General features: G+C 35.8%; 1 protein-coding gene across 1 annotated transcript; it reads left to right on the forward strand.

Annotated features, from left to right (window-relative positions):
- Positions 1 to 15,129: 15,129 nt before the first annotated feature.
- LOC149776765 (uncharacterized) lies at positions 15,130 to 21,614 on the forward strand. Its single transcript, XM_089941437.1, has 3 exons — positions 15,130 to 15,288; positions 15,794 to 15,928; positions 21,282 to 21,614. The coding sequence occupies exons 1-3, from the start codon at positions 15,228 to 15,230 to the stop codon at positions 21,461 to 21,463; spliced, it is 378 nt and encodes a 125-aa protein (XP_089797563.1). The 5' UTR covers positions 15,130 to 15,227; the 3' UTR covers positions 21,464 to 21,614.
- Positions 21,615 to 22,273: the final 659 nt, after the last annotated feature.

Here is a 22,273-nt window from a genome sequence, read left to right on the forward strand (position 1 = left end):
GCTTTTATTTTCAGAGATGATTCGTAAATGATTGTTGCATGATTACAAACTCTACATATCAAAACTACCAGAGAGTTTGTAAGAACTTACAAGTTCATATTGTATTGTATTATATTGTAATACTTAAGATGTCTATGCGAAGTTACATATCATTAGCAACATCTTATATTGTCTACGTTTCAGAGGCTTGGTCTGTTAAAGGGTCAACACTCTCAGATAACTATTTGGATAATTTTCCCATCTTACAACATGGCCAATACACTTAAACAACGAACTGTCTAACACACTTAGAAACCTATATGACCAATACCTTTAAAACACAACATGGTCAATACTCTTACTTACCTACATGGATAATAATCGCAGATGACTATATGCCAAATACATTTATATAAGGAAGTGTCCAACACTCTTACACAATACATTACTTATACTATTACATAACGATATGACCAATACTGTTATATAGCTACACGGTTAGCTCTCATAGATAACTATATGGCCAATATTCTCACATAATGCCATGGACAATTCTTTTATATAATGACATCGCCTATATTTTAAAATTTCACAATGGCAAATGCTCATACATATATACATTGCCAATATTTTCAGATATTCTTAGATAACGACATAGCCAATACTCTTAGTAATATGTTTAATACTCCCACATAAAGAAGTGGACAATATCCTTACATATCGACATGGCTAGTAGTTTTATAAAATGACTTGGCAAAAAATGGCTGCATAATTTTGTACATACTGACAATGCAAAAACTCTTCCAAAATGATACTGTTAATACTGTAACACAATATGGCAAACACTCCTACATAATGACATGGCTAATAGTCTTACATAATAACATAGCTTAAAATCTTACATAACGGCATAGCCAAATTATTTTTTACAGCGCTCTATGGACAACAGTCTTAAATAAGGACATGGCCAATATTATTAAATAATGGCATGCTTGAAAACTCTTATATAATGACACGATCAATAATCATGCATAATAACATTGGCAAAACTTTTTCATACCAATAGTGTCACTGATCTCACTGCCAAAACCTTCACAAAGATCGTCGGCAAATAGTCTTATGGCTGCAAGGCCAATCATCTCACGAAACTACATGGCCAAATCCATTACATCGGTCCATGCAAATACTCATACAGAGCTACATGGCCAAGACTATTACATAGCGACATAGCCAACGCGCTTATATACTTACATGGCCAATACTCTTACATACATACATGGCCAATTTTCTTACATACTTACATGGAGAATACTCTTACATACCTACATGGCCAATTATCTTAAATACTTACATGGTCAATGCTCTTACATACCTACATGGCCAACGCTCTTACATACATGCATGGCCAATGCTCTTATATACCTACATGGCCAACGCTCTTACATACCTACATGGCCAATACGTTTACATACCTACATGGCCAATGCTCTTACATACCTACATGGCCAATATGCTTACATACCTACATGGTCAATACGCTTACATACCTACATGGACAATCCTCCTACATACCTACATGACCAATACGCTTACATAACTACATGGCAAATACGCTTACATACATACATGGCTAATCCTCTTACATGCCTATATGGCCAGTTATCTTACATGCGTACATAATCATTTCTCTTACATACCTACATGGCCAATGCTTACATGACTAAATGGCTAATGCTGTTACACGATAATACTCTTACATACCTATATGGCCAATACTCTTACAGACCTATATCTCAAATACTCTTACATACTTACATGGCTAGTTCTCTTACATACCTACACGATCAATAATCTTACATACCTACATGGCCAATACTTTTAAATAACGCCATGGTCAGTACTCTTGCATACCGACAGGTTAAAATGCCCATAAATAACTACATGACAGGGTGAAATAGATAAATAAATACATAAATAAATACGTTTTTGTCACAGAGTTAAAGTTCTATGATACCCTACTTCAGTATATACTTTAATATTGTATATGTTATTAATTCTTAAAATGATTATAGAATATTTAAGTCTGTCACTGTTCTTGACCCTGTTGGTGTTTTTAAATGAAGCTGCTACAATTTGTCTAATCTGATTTCTAATTACAACCCATATCAATAAATTATAATGAAATTATGAGAATGAAACATATTCAGTTATGGTGTATGAGTTGTATTATCACAGAAGTGAAACTATACGTTTCAAAATATTTCATTGGGTTGAATTCGGGTGAGGATTATCGTAATTGTTCCGAATTAATTTGGAAGTTTTTACTTGTGATTCTTTCACTTTTATCCACAGTTAGTTGGATGTATTTGTAGAACCAATACATTACTAATAGGATTCATGTAACAGTAGCATTAATTGTACTACTACTACTACTACTAGTACTACTACTACTACTACTACTACTAATAATAATAATAATTTTTATCATCCTCAATATTAGTTTTAAAATTAATGCTTAACGATTATTCCAATAAACGAACTGGATAACAAATGAGTCGAAGGACCATGTAGTTTTAATTTTTTCTGTCACAAATACATTTTCCAAAAAAAAAAAATAATCGGAAAAAGACCTAAATTAATTAGCAAGAGTATAATATCAAATAACTGAAATTAAACCACAATTGGCATATGTTCCGAAAATATATGATTTGAACAATATGTTCCATTCAGTTAGTTTCATTTTTGCTTTATATTGCATGAATGAAAATATATATTATGGACATGAATGTTATTCTTAAGATAATCATCTGATTATCTTGTGTGTGATTAGAATATGTTGTATTGGTATTCTATGAAGTAAGATTCAAATAGGGGCGGTTTTCAAAAAAGAGGGAAACATAAATAATATTTAACAACAACAACAACAACAAGCAATAACTTATAATAGTAGAAAGGATCTTAACTCCAAATATCGATATAGTTTTTTGACATTCACTTACAGCCAAAAATGATAATTATAAAAGGTGTGTTTTTATATAAGAATTTCCCTACTTAGGATTAGAGTTATTCTGATGCAAGTGAACGACTTTTCGTGTGGTTACGGATTAATGGACGCCACTTCAGACTACTAGTTTTTCTTCTCATTGCGTGCCAACAAATGATTAGTTCGCTAGGTAGTGTGTTTCTAAATTCGCTAGCGGCTTGCGGTATTTGTCTTTTATAAGTTGATGGAAGAAGTTATAATTAATGGGGTTGCACCTCATGACACATTCCTATGCTTCTGTTTGTTCTGGCTCGCCTTTTGACTCCAACTTCGTGCACAGTCAGCTCTCTTGGTAACGACAAAGTTTGTTTTGCAGGTGTTTTGCTGTACAAACAACTTAGTCTCATTAAAATCTTGCCTTGGATTTAAAGGACGTTCTTTCCTACTCTTATCTAAACTTGCAAAGAATAGATCAGAAATATAAATCAATACATTGTCTAGTTTCATTGCAAGAAGTACATACATGTCTCTATCTCCCCATGTGCACTCACAAACAGTCCATAGATGTCGAATCAATGAATATTTATACCTGTGTTACCCTGTGGCTTCTTGTACCAACACCTTTGCAATATCTTAGTTTCCACCTTTTACGTTTATCTTAACGTCAAGTCTGTGAATAATTCGACAATCATTTGTAACCGTTGTAGTTACAAGACATGACAATCTTTAAAATTGCTTCGGATGTATGTATTCGAAGCATTTACTTTAGTACCTATATTTCTGATTTTCATGAAAGTATGCTGAGCATGACAAAACGGTTCAGTTCGGTAAACAGCTCATTCATCTGTCGGTCCACATATATCTAACTATATATCTCTTGAAAACGTTTGTAGATTATTTTCCCATATGTTAGAGCGATAAAACAGAAAAGGATCAGCACTAATATCCACAACAATTTTAATTGCAAATAGATTATCACGTTTTGACCACATCTTATTATTGCATAGTGACAGGAAGAATGGAGATAATACACGTATAGGACACGGACTTACGATCTATTGTTACACGGTTGCTAACAGAGGAATAAGCTGGATTAGGAGAGGGAGAGATTTCCTTTGCATTGATGGTCAATATGACTCACTTTACAGCTACTCAACGTTTCCTTGTTTTAAATATGCCATAAACAAAATATAAAACTAAAGGCTTTATGTCGTAATCAATTAAAAATGCTAACTGGCAAACTAATCTATGTTCATATGAATTTCACATCCAAATTTCTCTAAATAAAGGAAAATGAGTTGTGCCATGTCTCTCAATTAATACATAAGCTGAAGTCTTTTTACTTTCTACCTAATTGATATATATATATATATATATATATATATATATATATATATATATATATATATATGACAAAAAGGACGACTAGTTTTCGACGGAAATTAAATATGCGTTATGTTTTAAATATTTTAAGCGAACTTGAAGTTATTTTGACTGAATTAGTCTTTTATTTTCTCATGTGCAACATATTTGGGTTTTCTCTTATCAGTGATTTTGATTATTTGAATGAGGACGACGCGTCTATCTTATAATTTTCCAAATTGAGAATTGGGTCAGCTAATACTATGCCAAGTTAAATTTTCACTGGAGATTCAAAACTGAATGTACAGTTACTTTAGAGAGCAGAAAAATTCCAAATCATTGACATTAAAATAAAACGATTCAGGGTAAATTAATAGGAAATATTAATGAACACGAATGAAAGAAGTTTGGTGTTATCATTCAAGCCGGAAAATACTATTAATCTATTCCTGCCATATCAAGTTTCGGTTTCGGTAGGTTGGAATGGAATGGAAATTGAATTAAAGTGATGTGCACTCAATCAGAGCATGTATCACTGGTTTGTGCCATCACAGCTGGCTTTTTAATTGCTAATGGGGGAAGGAAGGAGAGCCACATCCCCCAGGTTTTTATGTGTTCACAGAACACTTATTAATTAGGCCGTCAGATCGAGGTACTATTAAATTCCTAGCGATCTGATTTAGGGCCGAGTTGAGTGGGATTGGACCCAACACACACTGGTTGTTTTCAGTTGTTATGTTTGTGACTAGTGGGATTGGACCCAGCATACGTTCGCTTATACTGCTTGTTTGGGCGTGTACTGCACGTATGGTTTGTGGTGGATGGTCTTGGTAGAGGAGGAATGGTTTAGGCTTGGGAGACGGTTCCATGGTACAGGTCAACAGTGCTTTCAGGCTCCAGGTTATGCGAGGTCTAAATGTCGTCTTGCATAATTTTGAATAAAAACTGTTTTTAAGAGTCGGTTAGAGTTAGAGTTAGAAGCCTAGGTTGACAGCGATGGCTATTGATGTTGCCACCTTGTGTGGCAGGCCCTAATGGTCTTGGGCTTTTGAGACCACCTTAGCTGGTATGAGTGTTTGGGGTCTTATTGATCTATTTTATAAGTGTTTTTTATGTTGCAGCCTTGTGCCGCTGTTCCTGATGGTCTTTGGAGTTAAGCCACCTTATATGTCTTAATTTGGGGTCTTATTTCCTAGGTCAAGTTTTACTTGCAGCCTTGTGCTGCTGGGCCTGATAGCCTTTGTGCTTTAGACCACCTTATATATGCTAATTTGGGGTCCTTGGATGTAATGTGGACGGCCCTGATGGTCTGGGTTCGAGACCACCTTATACGTTCTAATTTGGAGTATTGTAGGTAGATCTATGCATTTATATGTCTGTCACCTAGGTTGCGTAGATGAATTTCAGAGGTGTTCATTCATCTGTACAGATGCCGGTTGTTGTTTACGAAGGATGTTGTTACTGGGTTAATTATTTATTTTGTCGCTTACGATATGACTTCACTATGCATTGTCGAATATTTTCCTGGCCTATTGGTTCATCTTATGCACACAAACATGCACTTAATACCTACATGTTATGTTATAGATCGGTAACAATAATAAGATATGTAGGGCACTGAATGAGGGAGGTACCGTGTGTTTAATCCATTGGGATTGCTGTTTATATTTCTTGCACAAATGTCAATGCCCTTTTGAAACTGGAAAAGGGTCCCAAGCCATTTTAATGAGTGTTTATGTTTGTGCTCATACATGTATATGATGTTTATATCCGGGGTCCAATTCTGCTTCATTAAAAGTATAATTGACCTGTTCAATTACATCAAGTGAGAGAGATTTCTTGGCAGGATATGCACAGATTCTGGTAACACAACGGATGTATCGTATATATAATATCGGTAAAGCTAAAACGTTAGCATAAAACATGTTTATTTCATAACCTTTGTAGAACAAAAATACAAACAATGATATCGAAGTTTGAGAAGAAAGCATTATGTTATTAGAGTATAGCCTTGTAAGTAATAGCAAAAATGTACCAACATAAATCTAGATGCTGATACAAATGGCAGAATAACAAAGAAGAAAAATTTATACAAATATCAGTATAAACGAAATGGATTCTGTTATAGCTTTTATTACATGAATAGATTCTTTAATTATAGTTCATACATGAATAGATTATGTAATATTATATGTTACCTGAATAAATTTCTTTAATAATGGTACCTACCTGAAAGGATTGTAAATTATTATTATTATTATTATTATTATTATTATTATTATTATTTGTTATCTATTAATCTTCAATCTCAAACAGATGGTTAACATTTTTATATGAACAAAGAACACGCATCTTCCATTTTTGAATCAATACATTTAAAATATTTGTCTAAATATGAATTACAACTTCTTTGCAACTACAACCGAAGGGTTGCTCCAAGAATTTGAACAACCATATTAGTCTAAGATCTATTTAACATTAGTAGCTCAAGTTTTATGCCTGATACTACAATCGTTTAAAATTTCATTGTAGAATATTAACAGCAGTCCTAATAGTATATACAATAGAACACACATGTTTAATAATCGGTGTATATCATTATACGCCAATAAGATATGTGCGACGGGCTATTGCCCGCAAAGTGCAACAAGTGTTAGGACAGTTACAGTCTATTCGACTTGCTGGTAATCTGTAATAAGTGGAAATTGACCTAGCACTTCCCCATTCCTTTAATTAGATGTCTGTCACTGCAGCGTTAGACGTCGAGAGTGATTTGACACATCTCTTGTTACGCTAACCCGGTTCCGTACGTGCACGCTCTTCAGGGCACCTGAAACTTGACGAGTGGGAAACGGCACCCACATTAAACCTTGAATTTCCGAGCCGGGAATGGAGGAGAGAAGCTTGGACGGAGACCACATGTCAGCCGGAACGTTCCAAAAATGCCAGAAAATTAAATGTCTAATTATATCCAACTATAGGGTAGATCCTGTTACCAATTTTGAGCAAGCCGCAGTCGTAAGTAGTCATGCCGAATATGGTTAAAATGCTTTCCCACTTTTAATATAATTTTGAAATTTTGAGTACTGAGTACAGGTTAGGTCCTAATGTTACCCTAATATTCATTAGTCGTACTGACCATACATAAATTCTTCGTAAATATTTGTTTCATAAAAGTGTAATTTTGAATGGTCACCAAAGGATCAGATTAGTGTTCATTGCTTAAGTCTAATCGGGCTCCAAGCAAATTGTATTTCGTCAGGCAGAGTGGATGTATCGTGGGCTTTATTCAGAGAGTCCATCAGCTCAAACAGTGTAAACGGCTGATTATAACTTTCCGAGTTATTCGATGTGAATTTCAACCGTGTCTTTACTTTTTGAGTTTTTAATCTTTTGAAGGCTTTTGAATAACTAGAGTATTAGGACTTTTTAGAGTAAATTAGAGTTTCAATCCTCTTTCACGACAAACTTGTATCATTTTGTAGGGCTTGAAATAAAAAACTGAACAAACTTAAGCATTTTGCAATAGATAATTTCAACAACATACTAAACAACACAAATACCGTTACAACAATAGAAAGACAATGCATCAAAAATAAAATTAAAGATTAACGATGGCTAACCAATAAAACGGAATTTAAGAAGGCAATGACTTGTGTAGAAATGTATCTTACTTTGAGAAGGCATGCGGATGTAATCTGCCATGCATCAACAACATGAAAAACAAAATGTATAAACAGAGAGAAACCTCAATTTAAAGTTCATTTTTTCAAAATTATTTCTACTTCTTTTTTTTCGTTTTTGAAACATACCTAAACATTAATCAAGGCGGAAGAGGGGAAAATAAACATAAAAGCCTTTATATTTCTGAGAAGAAAAAAAAAATGATTGTATATTCCGAACGTTCTTAATCAGCTCTATAAGCTTGAACGGGTCTGTAGGATATCTACAAATAAAGAAGTACAGATTTCTGGTCACGTTGCAAGTGTGTGCATGTTTTGGAAAACTTTAAAAATTGGATGCACAATTTTCTCGTGACATTTATAAAGTGAAGAGTCTGTGGAACAGTCAGAAGCCAAAGTCATATAACTTTTGTACGGCTTGTAAAGATTTTCACTTTAGAAAATGGGAATTAGCACAGTTTATTATCACAAACAGAAATGGAACACAGGGGCTTGACAGTTGTTGTTTAGACACGTCCGCTCAACTTCACAACCTACTTGCTCTGTTTCATACTTTGGTCTTAAGACGCCGTCGCTGCTGTCGAAAAAGGGGAGTTCTTTTAAATATGAGTTTAGTAATTTTTTGAAAAAAGTACCAGATGAAGGAAAACGTGTGTTAAAACAGGGTTGGTAGAATTGTAGTCAGCGACAAAGTAGAAGTGACTGAGAGAAGGAGACATCGTTGTCGAGTAGCGCGGTTTTCTGGAGTACGTACGTGACGTCTCTAGCTCCCTTGAAGTCACCAAATGTCTGGGTTTTTTTTCTTGCAACTTTTTTTCTTTCGTGGTAGGGTTTGAATCGAAGGGTCGTCAAGATGCATGGGGTGTTTAAGACGCACCGCTGTCATTGGGTTCCTATCTACTTGGCTTTCACTTGCCCCTGTGAAATATACCAAGTCACTGTGACAACAAGAGGTAGAGAGAGTATATATGGAGAGAATGAACTTGGTTAAATCATTTATGAATCAGCAATCGAGATGAAACGATCGCACGATTTTAGTGAACGTAAGAGGCAGCGAAGTGTCGTATCTCCTCACACACGAAAAGAAGTGTTCCCTCAAATCGAAAACATGAGCGAACCTGAACCAACACCTTCCACGTCTGCGACCAGAAAAAGAGAGCCTACTACAAGCCAAAGTCCACCAGTATCAACCGCAAAGTATTACCACATTCGAGAGACGAAAAGCGCTCCTCCAGAAAATTTAGAACTACGGCTTACACGTACACTGTGAAGTTTAAAGATTTCAAGTCCGACGTACCGCTGGAGAAAGCAGAAGAGTTCATCACCGAAGTGTGGGATTCTTTGTTAACCAAACTGAAACGACAATGTGTTGCCAAAGAATAAGATCGCTTAAGACTTTCCATTCATCACGAGATCTAGAAGGTACCCGTTAGGATCCAGTTTAGCAGTCCAGCAGAATTGACACCTTTCAAAGTCATCGACAAGATTCAACACGTGCAACAATCCAATGACAAGTGTCACATCACCGATGGAAAAGCCACACTATTTATGAGCCACGTGTCTCTTCCTCAAGGGATATGACGCAAATTAACAACCCTCAGGACCAGATGTGTTTAACCCGTGCCATCGTCGCAGGACGAACGTATGCCGACAAGAACGACACGGTAGAATGGAAAAGAGCCTGGAAAACTATTCAACAATCGGACCGAGCGAAACAACGAAGTGAAGCAGAACTCCTCTTACAACAAACCGGCCTGTCCAAAGACACACCCTGTGGCATTCCTGAAATGCAAACATTGCAAGATGTCCTAGCTCCACGCTACACCTTGAAAGTGCACCCTCAAGAAGTGCACGGGCCTCTATTGTTTCGAGGCAAAGATTTACAAGACGGAAATTACATTCACGTCTATCATCACGATGAACATGTCGATCCCATTACCAGCATCATCGTATTCTTGGGATACAGTTATTACTGTGAGAAATGTGAATATAGCTATAACAATCGAGAGCAGCACAAGCATTGTGGAACGAAATGCTCAGGATGTTTGGCCTCTCAACCCTGTCTGGACGAAGGACAAGAACGAGTGCAATGCCCTACTTGTCAGCGCACTTTTGTCAGTTCGGCCTGTTACCAACAACAACTGAAGACGCAAGGTTCACTGCAGAAAAGTGCTTGTCAACTCCTGAGATTGTGCCCTGCTTGTGGACAAGGCATACGTACGAATAGTGCCAAGTTTCACGCATGTCGAGGAAGGAAAAAATGGCACATTTGTCACCAAATCGTGGACTTGGAACACGAATGATACATTCAAAAATACCAGCCCCAACAAGAGGAAGATGACAGAAGAATGTGAATTTCACCTTTTTTGATTTCGAATGCATTTAAAATAATGACATTCACCTAATTTCTGCGTGGCTCATCGAGCGTGCGCGAAATGCATCCAAGAGCCTATCTTTAATCATGGTCTTCACTGCAGCAAGATTCCTGGAGGACGTGAAAAAATCTTTCGGTGACCGAAAACGCCAGTCGATTTCGCTCAATTGATCTTAGACCCCAACGACGAGACGTGGAGCCAAGAGGACATCGAACGTTACGGAGATTGTCATCGCCATGCCACGGTGATGGCTCACAATTTCTCTGGATACGATGGACAGTTTCTTCTCAGATACTATACGGAACAAGGCACCGATCGTCCTAAACTCACTCTGAACGGAGCCAAAATCATTTCCATGCAAGTGGGATAAGTACATTTTAAAGATTCAATGAGTTACTTGACAATGCCTTTGAGTCGAATGCCTAAAACGTTTGGAATGACAGAAATGGCCAAAGGCTACTTTCTGCACTTTTTCAATACGGAAGCCAATCAACATGCCGTTCTACCCTATTTGCCTGAGGCTCACGACTACTATCTCGACAACAACGAGAAGCTTTCTACGCTTGGTACCAGTCTCACGCTTCGGACCCCTTCGACTTTCAGGAAGAAATGTTAAAGTATTGTCGTTCCGAGTAGACATTTTACGGTGTTGCTGTGAAAAAATTCGAGAACTGTTCATGGAACACAGAGGGGTAGATCCTTTGAATGAAGCCTGCACCATTGCCAAAGAGTGTTTTTTAGTGTACCCTCAAACGACCAACTTTGTCAAACGTCAATACTCGGTCAAAGCCCTACGCTGGCTACATTACTTGTACAACAAGGAAGACAAATCGATCCAACATGCCCGCAATGTAGGAGGCGAAAAGACCATAAAAATGTTTTCGGTGGATGGCTGGGACTTAGAATACCCCAAGATCGTGTACGAGTTTAACGGTTGGTTATTACACGGATGTCCCCTCTGCTACCCTGAACGTAACACTAAAATTCAGTTTTTACAACGTACATTGGAAGGCTTGTACAAGGCCACTTGTCAGCGTCGCTTCAAGTTAGAACAGCAAGGATGCCAAGTGGTGGAAATGTGGAAACACGAGTACGATCACCGTTTGAAAACCGATCTTGAATTTAAACGCATCGTAGAAAGTTACAAGTTGATCGACCCCCTGAACCCGAGGGACAGTTTGTATGGAGGAAGGACAAATATCACTTGTTTGCTGTACCGATCCAACGAGGAGAAAGGAGAAGCAATCAAATACTTGGTTGTGTGTTCACTGTATCCTTACGTGTGCAAATATTGTCACTTTAAGGAGGTCACATGCAATTGTTGAGGGATCACATTAACGTGGGCAACATTGGACAATATGAACACTTGATCAAGTGCAAAGTCTTGCCTCCGACGGACTTGTACCATCCCGTGTTACCTCAACATTGTCAAGGAAAACTGATGTTTCCCTTCTGTCGTACTTGTGCCGAAACGTGTAACCAAGACCAACATTGTCAGCACAACCAGGAAGAACGCGCCTTGACGGGAACGTGGGTTAGCGTGGAATTGTTCAAAGCTCTGGACATCGGACTCCAACTGTTATAAGTACAAGAAATTTACCACTTTTCCAAGAGACAAAAATACCACAACGGCAAAGAGACTCAGAAAGGCATTTTCGCAGACTACGTGGATGCTCTTTTGATACTGATACAATACGTCAGCGGCTATCCTTCCTGGTGTCACACTCCCGAAGATCAAAAGACATTCAAAGAGAAATACTGGGAGCAGGAAGGCGTCACTTTAGACCACATCGAGAAAAACGAAGGCAGGCGATCGTTTGCCAAAGTGATGTTAAATTGCTTGTGAGGCAAACTGGCACAACGACCGTGTTTACCTAAGACAGAGTATTTGACCGAACCTACCCGGTACTTCCAGATGATTCACGACAAAACCAAATACATGAAACACGTAGACGTCGTTCGTGAGGGTTTGAACTTAGTAAATTACGAAGAAGATCTGGACTTTGTAGAAGGCGACGAATTTGGAAATGTCATTATTGCGGCTTATTTGACAGGTCATGCTCGCTTAAATTTGTACGAAGTTTTAGAACTGTTATGTGATCGTGTGCTATACTTTGACACAGACAGTTGCATCTACATTGATCGCCCGGGTCAACATCACCCTAACATCGAAGGAGCCTGGACAGACGAATACCCCGACGAGAAGATTTTCAGTTTTGCTAGTGGCGGTCCTAAAATGTACGGCTACGAATACCGGGACCCACAAGGAGAAGTGCAGACAGAGTGTAAAGTGAAAGGACTGACTGTCAATTATCGCACCAGTCAAGTAATAAACTTTGGCGTATTGAAAGAAGCCTTGCAGTCTGGACAGGATGGAAACTTTAAAGTGACCACCTACCAACCGAAAAAGAATGTACGTTTACTCACTCACCAAATCGTCAGTCGACCCTTGGACAATTTGTATCAAATCGTGTACCAGAAGCGAGTGAGGCTTTCCAACCAGTTCACTTTTCCATACGGTCACGTCGATATTGGTCAGCATATTAAAAAAGGACAACGTCCAAGACCGATAGTTCATTGTCACTACCAGTGTCAATCGAGAAAAATGAATCCATTCAAACAGCAAGTATCGAGCGTGAGACTCAAGTCGAACGAGAAACTCGCGTGTGATTCTATGTCTCACGATCACATCACCAATGCAGTACCACATCTTAGTTGTTTACGTACTAATACCATGACAAACTACATGCAACCAGTGCAACTTCCAGACCACAAAACCTTACCTTATGGACATGTGATATCACCCAGCATAAAACGGGACGACTTCCAAGAACAACACTTCATTGCGAGGACAAGCGACGAGAAAGAGGAATCACTCTACTCAGAAGAAAAAAGAGAAGGAACAAACATCATTGACCTCTTTCACCACCATACCGTGACAGCAAAGTGCGTACAAGAAGGGAAAGGATTCAGTAGACCTAAAGGAGTATTTTAGCATCAAAATGACTCTGACAGCGATCTCGAGACAATGTAGACGACAAGTTACACCTATACGGTGAAATTTAAAGACTTCGCGTCTGACGTTCCGGTCGAGGAAGTAGCAAGTTACATTACGGACCTACTTGACTCACTGTTAGAGGAACTCGAATGTCATTGCCAAGTCAAAGATTGAGGTTGTTTGAGAATATCTATGTATCACGACAATTTGAACTCGCCCGTACGCAAGGGGTTTGCACACCTTTAAAACTAACTTCTTCCAAACTTTTGAGGGCTATTGAAGACGTGCAGTCCATGAGAGAAAAAGTTAACATCACTGATGGAAAAGTGACTATTTATATGGCATATGTTGTACCTCCATGGGAAGAAGACGATGACTGCACTTGATCTTTTTACCGATAAGTGTACCTGGCACGATGGATATAGCAGCACATTTACGAATGAAAGGGAGTACGTGATGGGAAACATCTAGGCTGGGACACAAATGGTAACTGACCAGATTTTAAACAGCGTTTGTGACGGATATAGAGAGAAACATGATCTTTGTGATATTTGATTGATTGTTGCTTGTTTTGTTTTAGCTTTTTCTTATAAATGAACATTAATGTAAATTCGTTGCATATGAAGTGATTTTAGAAAGAAGTGAATTTTACTTTTAAACAGTAGTTTACTACAGCCAAGAACTTAATAACTCGTAAACAGGTTTTGTTTCATGTCCAAATGTTTATGTATTAAATGGATAGTTAGTGCTTAGACCAAAGCTCAGGCCAGAAAGCCCATGTATATACTTGAATAAATGTTTTGAACCCATACAACAGACTTTTCTTTTTCGAGTCTCTGTTCTATCTGTGAGTCTTTCTTTATAACATTTCTGTATTCTTTTCTGTGTGTTTGGATATGTATTTGTTTGTTTCTGTATGTCTATGTTTGTCCCAATCAACCCTTTTTTCCTGCAAATACATTTCACCCTATAAAAAGTGTTGACCCTATTAACCACATAACGCCACCCAATGTTCAATTGCCATTGATCTTCAGGTCATATTCCCATGTTAAATTCCCATTGACGCCAAACCCCATATTTTAACGATAAGGTCCCATTGACGCTAAAGTGCCGCAATTAACTACTTATATATCGAGGTGGGATGAGTTTTTGTGCTACATGTGTTTATTTATACTTGTCTGTGAACGAAAGCCCATTAAGGAGCATTTCCTTATTTTTTGCTCTGGTGTCAACATTTGTTGGTAGCTTTTATAAGGGCATTTTTTACAATTTTTATCCTGTTGATTTACTTCAGCTTCTGCTATTCCTACCTGTTCATCTGCTGTCTCAGCTTTTTGTTTTATTTCATTCCTTTCTCCTCATTCCCTCCAACATCGTCTACCCCACCCTTGTCTTGTCTTCTTTTTCCACCGTCTTTGTCATCTACTTTCCTCGGTCTTCTTTCGTCCTCAATCTCTTTTTCTCTGTCTTCCTTCCTCCGTTTGACATCTCTTTCTACACTCTTTTCCTACCCAGGGACCTTCAACTACATCAGAATGAATTAATATACCACGAGAACAAGTATGATCAGAAAAGGACTCTTGAAAGCGACCAATCAACACTAACTGATAAATAAATGTACCTGTCTAGCTTGAACTGGCATTGGACAATTTAACGAAAGGGAGGGAAATGTTACGAATGAACTTTAATTTATCAAATCTGTGAAGCCTCTTGCAAGCTAATATTACCAAACTTGAATGCAATATAAACATTTTTATCCGTAAACCTCATAACATAAAGTCGAGTTTGTGACGCAGAGAGCTGCGATTTACATTACCTGTCTGAAATTGAGTTAGCATTCCGTAAGCATGGGAACATTCGATGTCACTTGCATTGTTTCATTTGTTATTGCTATCTCTCTGCAATCAGGTAATGTGATATATGTTTGTTCTTCTTATATATATATTCCTCATATTATCTGAGATAAGTGTTTCTAAGTTGAGATATTTCATTGTTAATATTCAAATTTCCAACTTATTATTCAAACAATAACTTAAGAGTGTGCCATATAGAAATAAATAAAACAGGGAAATAAAATATACATTTATTGTAATATTTATTGACTCACGTACTATAATATATTGATTATGTCCTAACTAATTAGTTTGGATATGATTTTAATATAGACGCGTATTTGCTACTTTACACTTACATGTTTATTTAATTCTAACTATTTATTTATTTATTTTAGCTATATATTTGCATCTTTCAACAAAATAAGATTGAGGTTTATTTTCCGTTCATTTTTTTCTGTGTGATGTAACAAGGTTCTAAAATATGTTTGTAAGTATATGTATGTGCCTTTGTTCACGTCTTATATTATTTTCTTTTGCAAATTTTCATTCATTTTGGTGTTTAATGCGTATTGTTACAGTAAACGGCATTGAATGTTACCAATGCGCCTTTCAAAGCAGCAACTGCAAGGACCCTTTTGATAGTTCAGGAGTCTCCAAGGTTTCCTGCCCAGGAGCCTGTTCCAAAATAAAAGGCGATCGCTCTGGGGAGCAAGGTTTGTAAGCAAAGTTTGATTCTAGATATACATTTTGTATATGCTTGTAAAGATCTATACAGTTTGGCGCATAAGGGTCACAGCTTCTTTCCCTTGTAATGATATGTGAACGTTCTGTATTTTCAAAGCAATATCCTCCTGGAACATGGGATCAAACGTAGTGTTCCTTTCATTGGAAATAATTGTTTGAAATGTCGGTTACAACATGAAATTACGAATTAGAAAGAAATGTTGGCATTTGGGGTTTAACTATTCCTTGCGGGAATATGTGATAGTATGTTTTTGATGATCTGTTGAATGTCAGTATAATTAAATGCACTCTATAACACAAGCCACTCAGGGCCACAAACTCGTGGCTGTCGCCGGATAGTTGTTCAACTACGATCGACTGATAACTGTACATGTTCATAGTGAGTGTTTTGTATGACTGTGTCATTTCAGTATAGGTATGCTGATAATAATTTGAATCAGGCATATCATCAACAGAGGGAATAAAGATCGAAGATGTCGTGACATTTGCTTCTTTAACATTGTATCTTGTATTGTCCAATCCGATTCCTTGGGTGGAGGTGGGCTGGGAATTTTATGATTACGCTAGATTGATAGAGTTCATTTAGGTGGGCATAAAAGTGACCTTTTCTCTTTTCTTTTAGACTGAACGAGTAAGAAATGGCAATTAAATATAGCATATGACATGTTTTCGTTAAAATTCAGTCGATGTCATACATCGTCTTTATAAACTGTTATGTATATCTGATTTAATTTATATTTTAATTCAATTTGATTGTTTGTTAGTTTTAATTTTTACATGCTAGTGTAATGTAACTTTATTTACTGGATTTGATATTTTCCAGAATAGAGTTCAGTTCTGACTGATTTGTTTTTATATTTTTGATGTAGACAACTTCATAGAGACATTGTATGTACTGCCGACCTAGTTTCTGACCTTGATTCAAAAGCAGTGTTTGTAGTAAACAACTTTTTTCTTTTTTTTATATTCTTTACCAGAGTAAAAACCATTGTTGTGAGTTAAGGCCATACTGGGCGTACGTGACGTTAGTCATATAAAAGTTTTCTATTTTGTTCTAGAAAGATGACCATGTGACCCTCATCTGAGCATCTGTTTTGCGTTGAAGTTAGATTTATTGCTGATGAGTTGAGAAAGAACAGTCATTCCTATCTTAACACTTGAGACGTCGAGGTGTCTTATGTTTTGTCCAGTTTGGCTAACTATTTTATTTTCTTCAAATTATTTGCATTTTAATAAATTGTTTCACTGGAAATTGTAGCGCTCTAAATTTATTCTTGGACAAGGACATTTATCGAAATTTATACAGAATCTAAAAACTGGAATAATATTATCTGTCATTCAACAAGAGACTGTTGACACTTCAACACTTCACAGGTTACAACAGGCATCATCGTCCTCCATTTTTTATAAGAACCTAAACACCTTACAAAACGGTTAAACAGCATTTTATCGCAGAGTACAGATCGATAAATGGCTTGATATTTAAGGGTAACTTGTGTACCTGTTTCTTTTTATTTCATTTTAAAGCTGTAATAAAATAATTATAGATGACACATGCATGTAATAGATTAATTATCGGAACAACAGTTCAGCCATATATCAACAAGACCAGAACTGAAGACAGCCTTATGCAATTATTTTGATTATATTATAGGATTAAAAAATAACCAACAATTTCAAAGATATAAAAAGAGATAGAATAGAATGTATTTGAAATATTTTTTCTATTTGAAGGTTTACAAATAACTGCTAGATGATTCTTATATAGAAATGCCTATCATTTTTGACAAAAAATCTACATTAGAAAACGTGTGCTTACTTGCCGATGCCATCATTCATGCAAATTACATTGGAAGCTTTAAAGACATGAATAGAGGGTAAATAAATTGTTGCATGACTCAAAAAAGTAATTTTACAGTACTCCTCTATAGTCAAACATTTCAACATTTACAGTTTATATAAGTACTATATACTTCTACATTCAAATTGCAAAGCAAGAATCCCTTTTAGCTGGGAAATCTTTGGTCTGTTCCCACTAACTATACATTTATGTTACTTTTCATACAGAACGAGGCAATTGATCATCTCATCAACCTTAGATATGCATTTAATTATAAATAATTGTTTCTTTGATTCCTAATCATTTGTATCACTTCACTTACTTTGTTACCGTTGTAAGATAATACTTTGCTAAATCTTTATTATCTGTCTGTCCTGAAACTTAAGAAAGATTTCCTCTGCATGTAACGCACAAACAGAACAGTGATCGTTTCAATTAATTCAAATTTATTTGAATACTATTTTCGTAGCTAAAATTTAATTTGATACCTTAAACTGCAACCATATGTTTTGGTCATTTTGTAGTTTTATGTGGTACCAAAAACAATTCCTGCTAGTCTTTATCTCCTAAATTACTAAGCACGAAGTTCCATTTCCTTTCAGACGTAGGTATTTCAGTCAAATCCAGGATAAATCCCAAATAACTTATCACATGCCCATAGGGATAGAATCTTACAAATGAATTCCAACTGAATCTCAATATTACCACAATGATGTATTTCAGAATGTTTGCGAATGAGTCCTCAAAAATTACATTTAGTAGGGTGTAGAAATCCAGGTAGTGAATAAGGAACTTAATAATTCCAATTAATAATTTCAAAAACTTACTCTCCACAAATAATATCTAACCACAACTAGAAACTCTCACCATCGATTCCCATGGACTGGTATGAAACAGGAATCAATATTTCTTTTAGACAAGTCTATATGTCTATAGACACAATATAATGTTCTAGAGTTCCTTATATACAAGTCATTTCCAATTGTAAATTTCCATGAAATTATTTCTAAAATTTTAGGAATTCAAAGTGCTAAAACTGCATAAAATTATTTCAAAAGGTTTTGAAATTCATAACGCTGTATCAACATTTTGTTTACAACTTACAATTATTAGTAAATTTTAGATATGAATACATGTTATTTCCAAATGAAATTATCTTAGCAGAATCTATAATCATGGGCAAAAATTAAGTGCACAGTATAGATATAATGATCATAGTCTAACATCAAAGCGATCAAAATATATGCAGGGACCATCCTATTAGCAAAATCATTCACAAATCTACAACATTTCTGAAATCATGTTTCATAATATATGCACCTGTCCTCCTATTGTACAATAAGGATTAAACACATAGTTGCATTTGTACAAATATTCAGGCGTTTTCTATAGTGTAGCTAGTGATTAAACCTCTTCAATAACCTCAGTCAAAAAGGTTTGAGATCCTCTTTGTAAGAAGTTAAGAAGAATATATTCCAAAATGCATAGAGATTATCAATATTTAATACTGAACAGTTTAACAGCATGTCCTCACTGATGATAACTCTCTGCAAATATTTTCTTTGTGATTTTTCCTTTGACCATGCTCTAAAAACTTGTTAAAGAATCTACTAAGACCATACAATTTTAAATATTGATTTAAACCATCGAAAGCAGGTGTCCGAGATTTTTCTGAATCATCAAGAGTAAATTATGTATCATCAGCATATCGAGAAAGAATATGTATGTATTTGCTAGTTTTATACCTGCAATATTTTATATTTTGTATCAGTGGGTTAATCTCTCGGCACAGGAAGCAAATGTATAGGAAGAGTAGATCCCAGTCTCAACCCTTCTTAGATCTTTTTATACAAAACCATTTGGAGAGCTGACAATCGAGACACTATCACTTTGTCTTTTAGTACACTGCATCCTTTTTGCTAAAAGTTGCCTATGCTACAAGTGCGGGCAAACAATTGCTTCGAAGTCACTGTCTTGATAAACACGTCCGACTAATGTTATTTTAAGCAAAGTTATAGGGCCAAGCATTCTAGAGTTGCAACCTCTTTCGTACACTGGTTAATTTGTCCCAGCAACTCTCATTTTGTTTTCAAACAGACCAGTTGTTTACAAATCTGACATCCAACCTAAATACCCTTGATATGTGAAGTTGCGAACATAAAAGGGACAATGAGAGGTAACGTTTGATATGCATAACATTTACCCAAGATTATCAGATAGCAAGGTCCTGGTAAACCTCTAACTGTTGTTACCTGAGATAATTAGGTCCATTGCTATGTTTAGTGTATCTTAATACAATAAAAGCTATATAAACATCAGTTCGCACTAAATGTATGATGATAGTGTTCCATTCCCTTTAATATCCTTTGATATTTGTAAAATCATACTACTGCAGTGCTGTTGTAGCACATCTAACAAGCCGTTCGTCTGTGAACAGCTGTGGGAATTGAGGAAGGGGGATTAGATATGTCTGCCTTATATTGTTGTCTATAAAATATCTAAATGTGCATATTTATTGGGAAGAAATGTAAATAGATAGTGTTATGTATATTTAATTTATTTTATGTTCGTGACTTTTGTCCGCGATTGAGGCTAGAGGTTTCGACTACGTGGCTATTCTCATGGCTGAGGGTATTGTATAGCTGACTTTTTCATTTTGTAAAAGATGTCTACGTCAAATCAGTTTAAGGCATGAAATTGTTTAATTTGTCCATTAGCACTCATTATGTTTCCAGAGCATTCGGTTGTGTCATTGGTCAGGTGACATATTGAATATTAAGAGGTTTTATTAAGCAAATACTCATTCTTGTTTCATATCAGTCTTTGGGAATCTATGATCAGAGTTTTCAGTTGAATTCGATAATTTGAGAGGAATCATGTCTAATTTATTTATGCATTTGTATAATAAACTGCTCATTGAATCTTTGGACAAAGCTACGTTGGGATTATTATCAATTCAATCAAACACATTCTGGATTATATCATTTTGATGCATCAATACTATTGGTACGTCAGCTCATTCATACAAATTTGTACATCAACACACTCAAGATTATTGGAAGTCATTCGGAATAGTCTATACTGTTGGACTTTTGATAGGATATTTATGAATATTTCTGATTAAATTCACAATAATGTGTCTTTTCAATTTTTACCTTGTATTCTGGGGAATTCAGTTGTTTGCTGCATTTTCTAAATTACTAAGTTACTTAGTTTAAGACCAAAGAGTCATAGCAAGAATTAGTTAGGTACGTATGTATGTATCTCACATATTTGGTGACTCCTTCTTATGACGTGTAATGGAGTCGTTATTGAGTTCCAATCGACTCATAAATCTCACATCAGATGAACAATACACAATAATACTAATATTTTGTAAAAGGTACCTAATGGTACTCTGTATTGTTTTTTATGCATAGGTTTATCTTTCATCAGTTATATAATGATGCAAATATAATGATGCAAATCTGTTTTCATTTCAGTTGTTATGCGAGGATGTATACCGACTGTAGGAACAGAGAATAAATGCCAAGACGTGTCAGACGATGGGGTCAAAGGTCAAATATGCTTGTGCAACAGTAACCTTTGCAATGGCGTACTTCCAGTGGCTGGGTCCGTTGTCATTCTGGTGTCAACCTTTGCCATCTATATTGCTCTCTTTTGAAAAACAAAACAAAACTAAAACAACAGAAAAAACTGTCTGTGTTAAAATTGTTGTGTTCGATAACAATATTTCTTCCATAATGAACTCTTTGCTCTGTAAAAATACATCATAAGAACTATAAGATGATGTGTATTAAAAGAATAATTTACTACGGAATTTGCGTCGTCTTTCTGTTATAAATCTTCGTATGGTTATGCCAGTTTTGGCCTTAGTATGAAACGCACATATATGCCCACGAGATATATTTGTATTGTTGCTATCAGTTTTGGTGTACCACATGATATAATCAAATATATCCTTGAATGAATTCACAGTAATACCAAAACAGTGGTTTAGTCGGAAAACTATTAATGAACATTTTGTAACTCAAATGAAATATATAAATAAATAATTTTCAGTTTAATTTATGTTTGTTGACTGAACATCTGTAGTTTATAAGGCTGCAACATTTACATTTGTTTGCTGCCTGTAAATGTTTACAAAATCGGTAAAGTGTAAATGATCATGCATGTTGTACAGCAATTGTTTGCCGATGCACATGCCTAGATGTTTGTTCAGTTGCAAGATCAAATATTTCATTATATATATATATATATATATATATATATATATATATATATATATATATATATATATATATATATATATATATATATATATATAATGCATACGTAGCTAGACATTAATACCATTTTTGTTTGCTATCAGATTAGGCCCATTAATTTCCGGGGCATAATTGTTTTTTTCCAGAACATTCTTTTGCGACATTGGTCAAGTAAAGGATGTTTATAAAAGAGACTATGGAAACAA

This window comes from Sinohyriopsis cumingii, chromosome 18 (assembly GCF_028554795.1).
Source record: "Sinohyriopsis cumingii isolate HCF-2022 chromosome 18, ASM2855479v2, whole genome shotgun sequence".
Classification (NCBI taxonomy): Eukaryota; Metazoa; Mollusca; class Bivalvia; order Unionida; family Unionidae; genus Sinohyriopsis; species Sinohyriopsis cumingii.

What these genes read in the sequence shown, in the direction of transcription:
- LOC149776765 (XM_089941437.1), top strand. Translation starts at nt 15,228, where the DNA reads ATGGGAACATTCGATGTCACTTGCATTGTTTCATTTGTTATTGCTATC. An exon ending in TGCTATCTCTCTGCAATCAG is followed by an intron (nt 15,289 to 15,793) that starts GTAATGTGATAT and finishes GTATTGTTACAG; the next exon opens with TAAACGGCATTGAATGTTAC. An exon ending in CGATCGCTCTGGGGAGCAAG is followed by an intron (nt 15,929 to 21,281) that starts GTTTGTAAGCAA and finishes TTTTCATTTCAG; the next exon opens with TTGTTATGCGAGGATGTATA.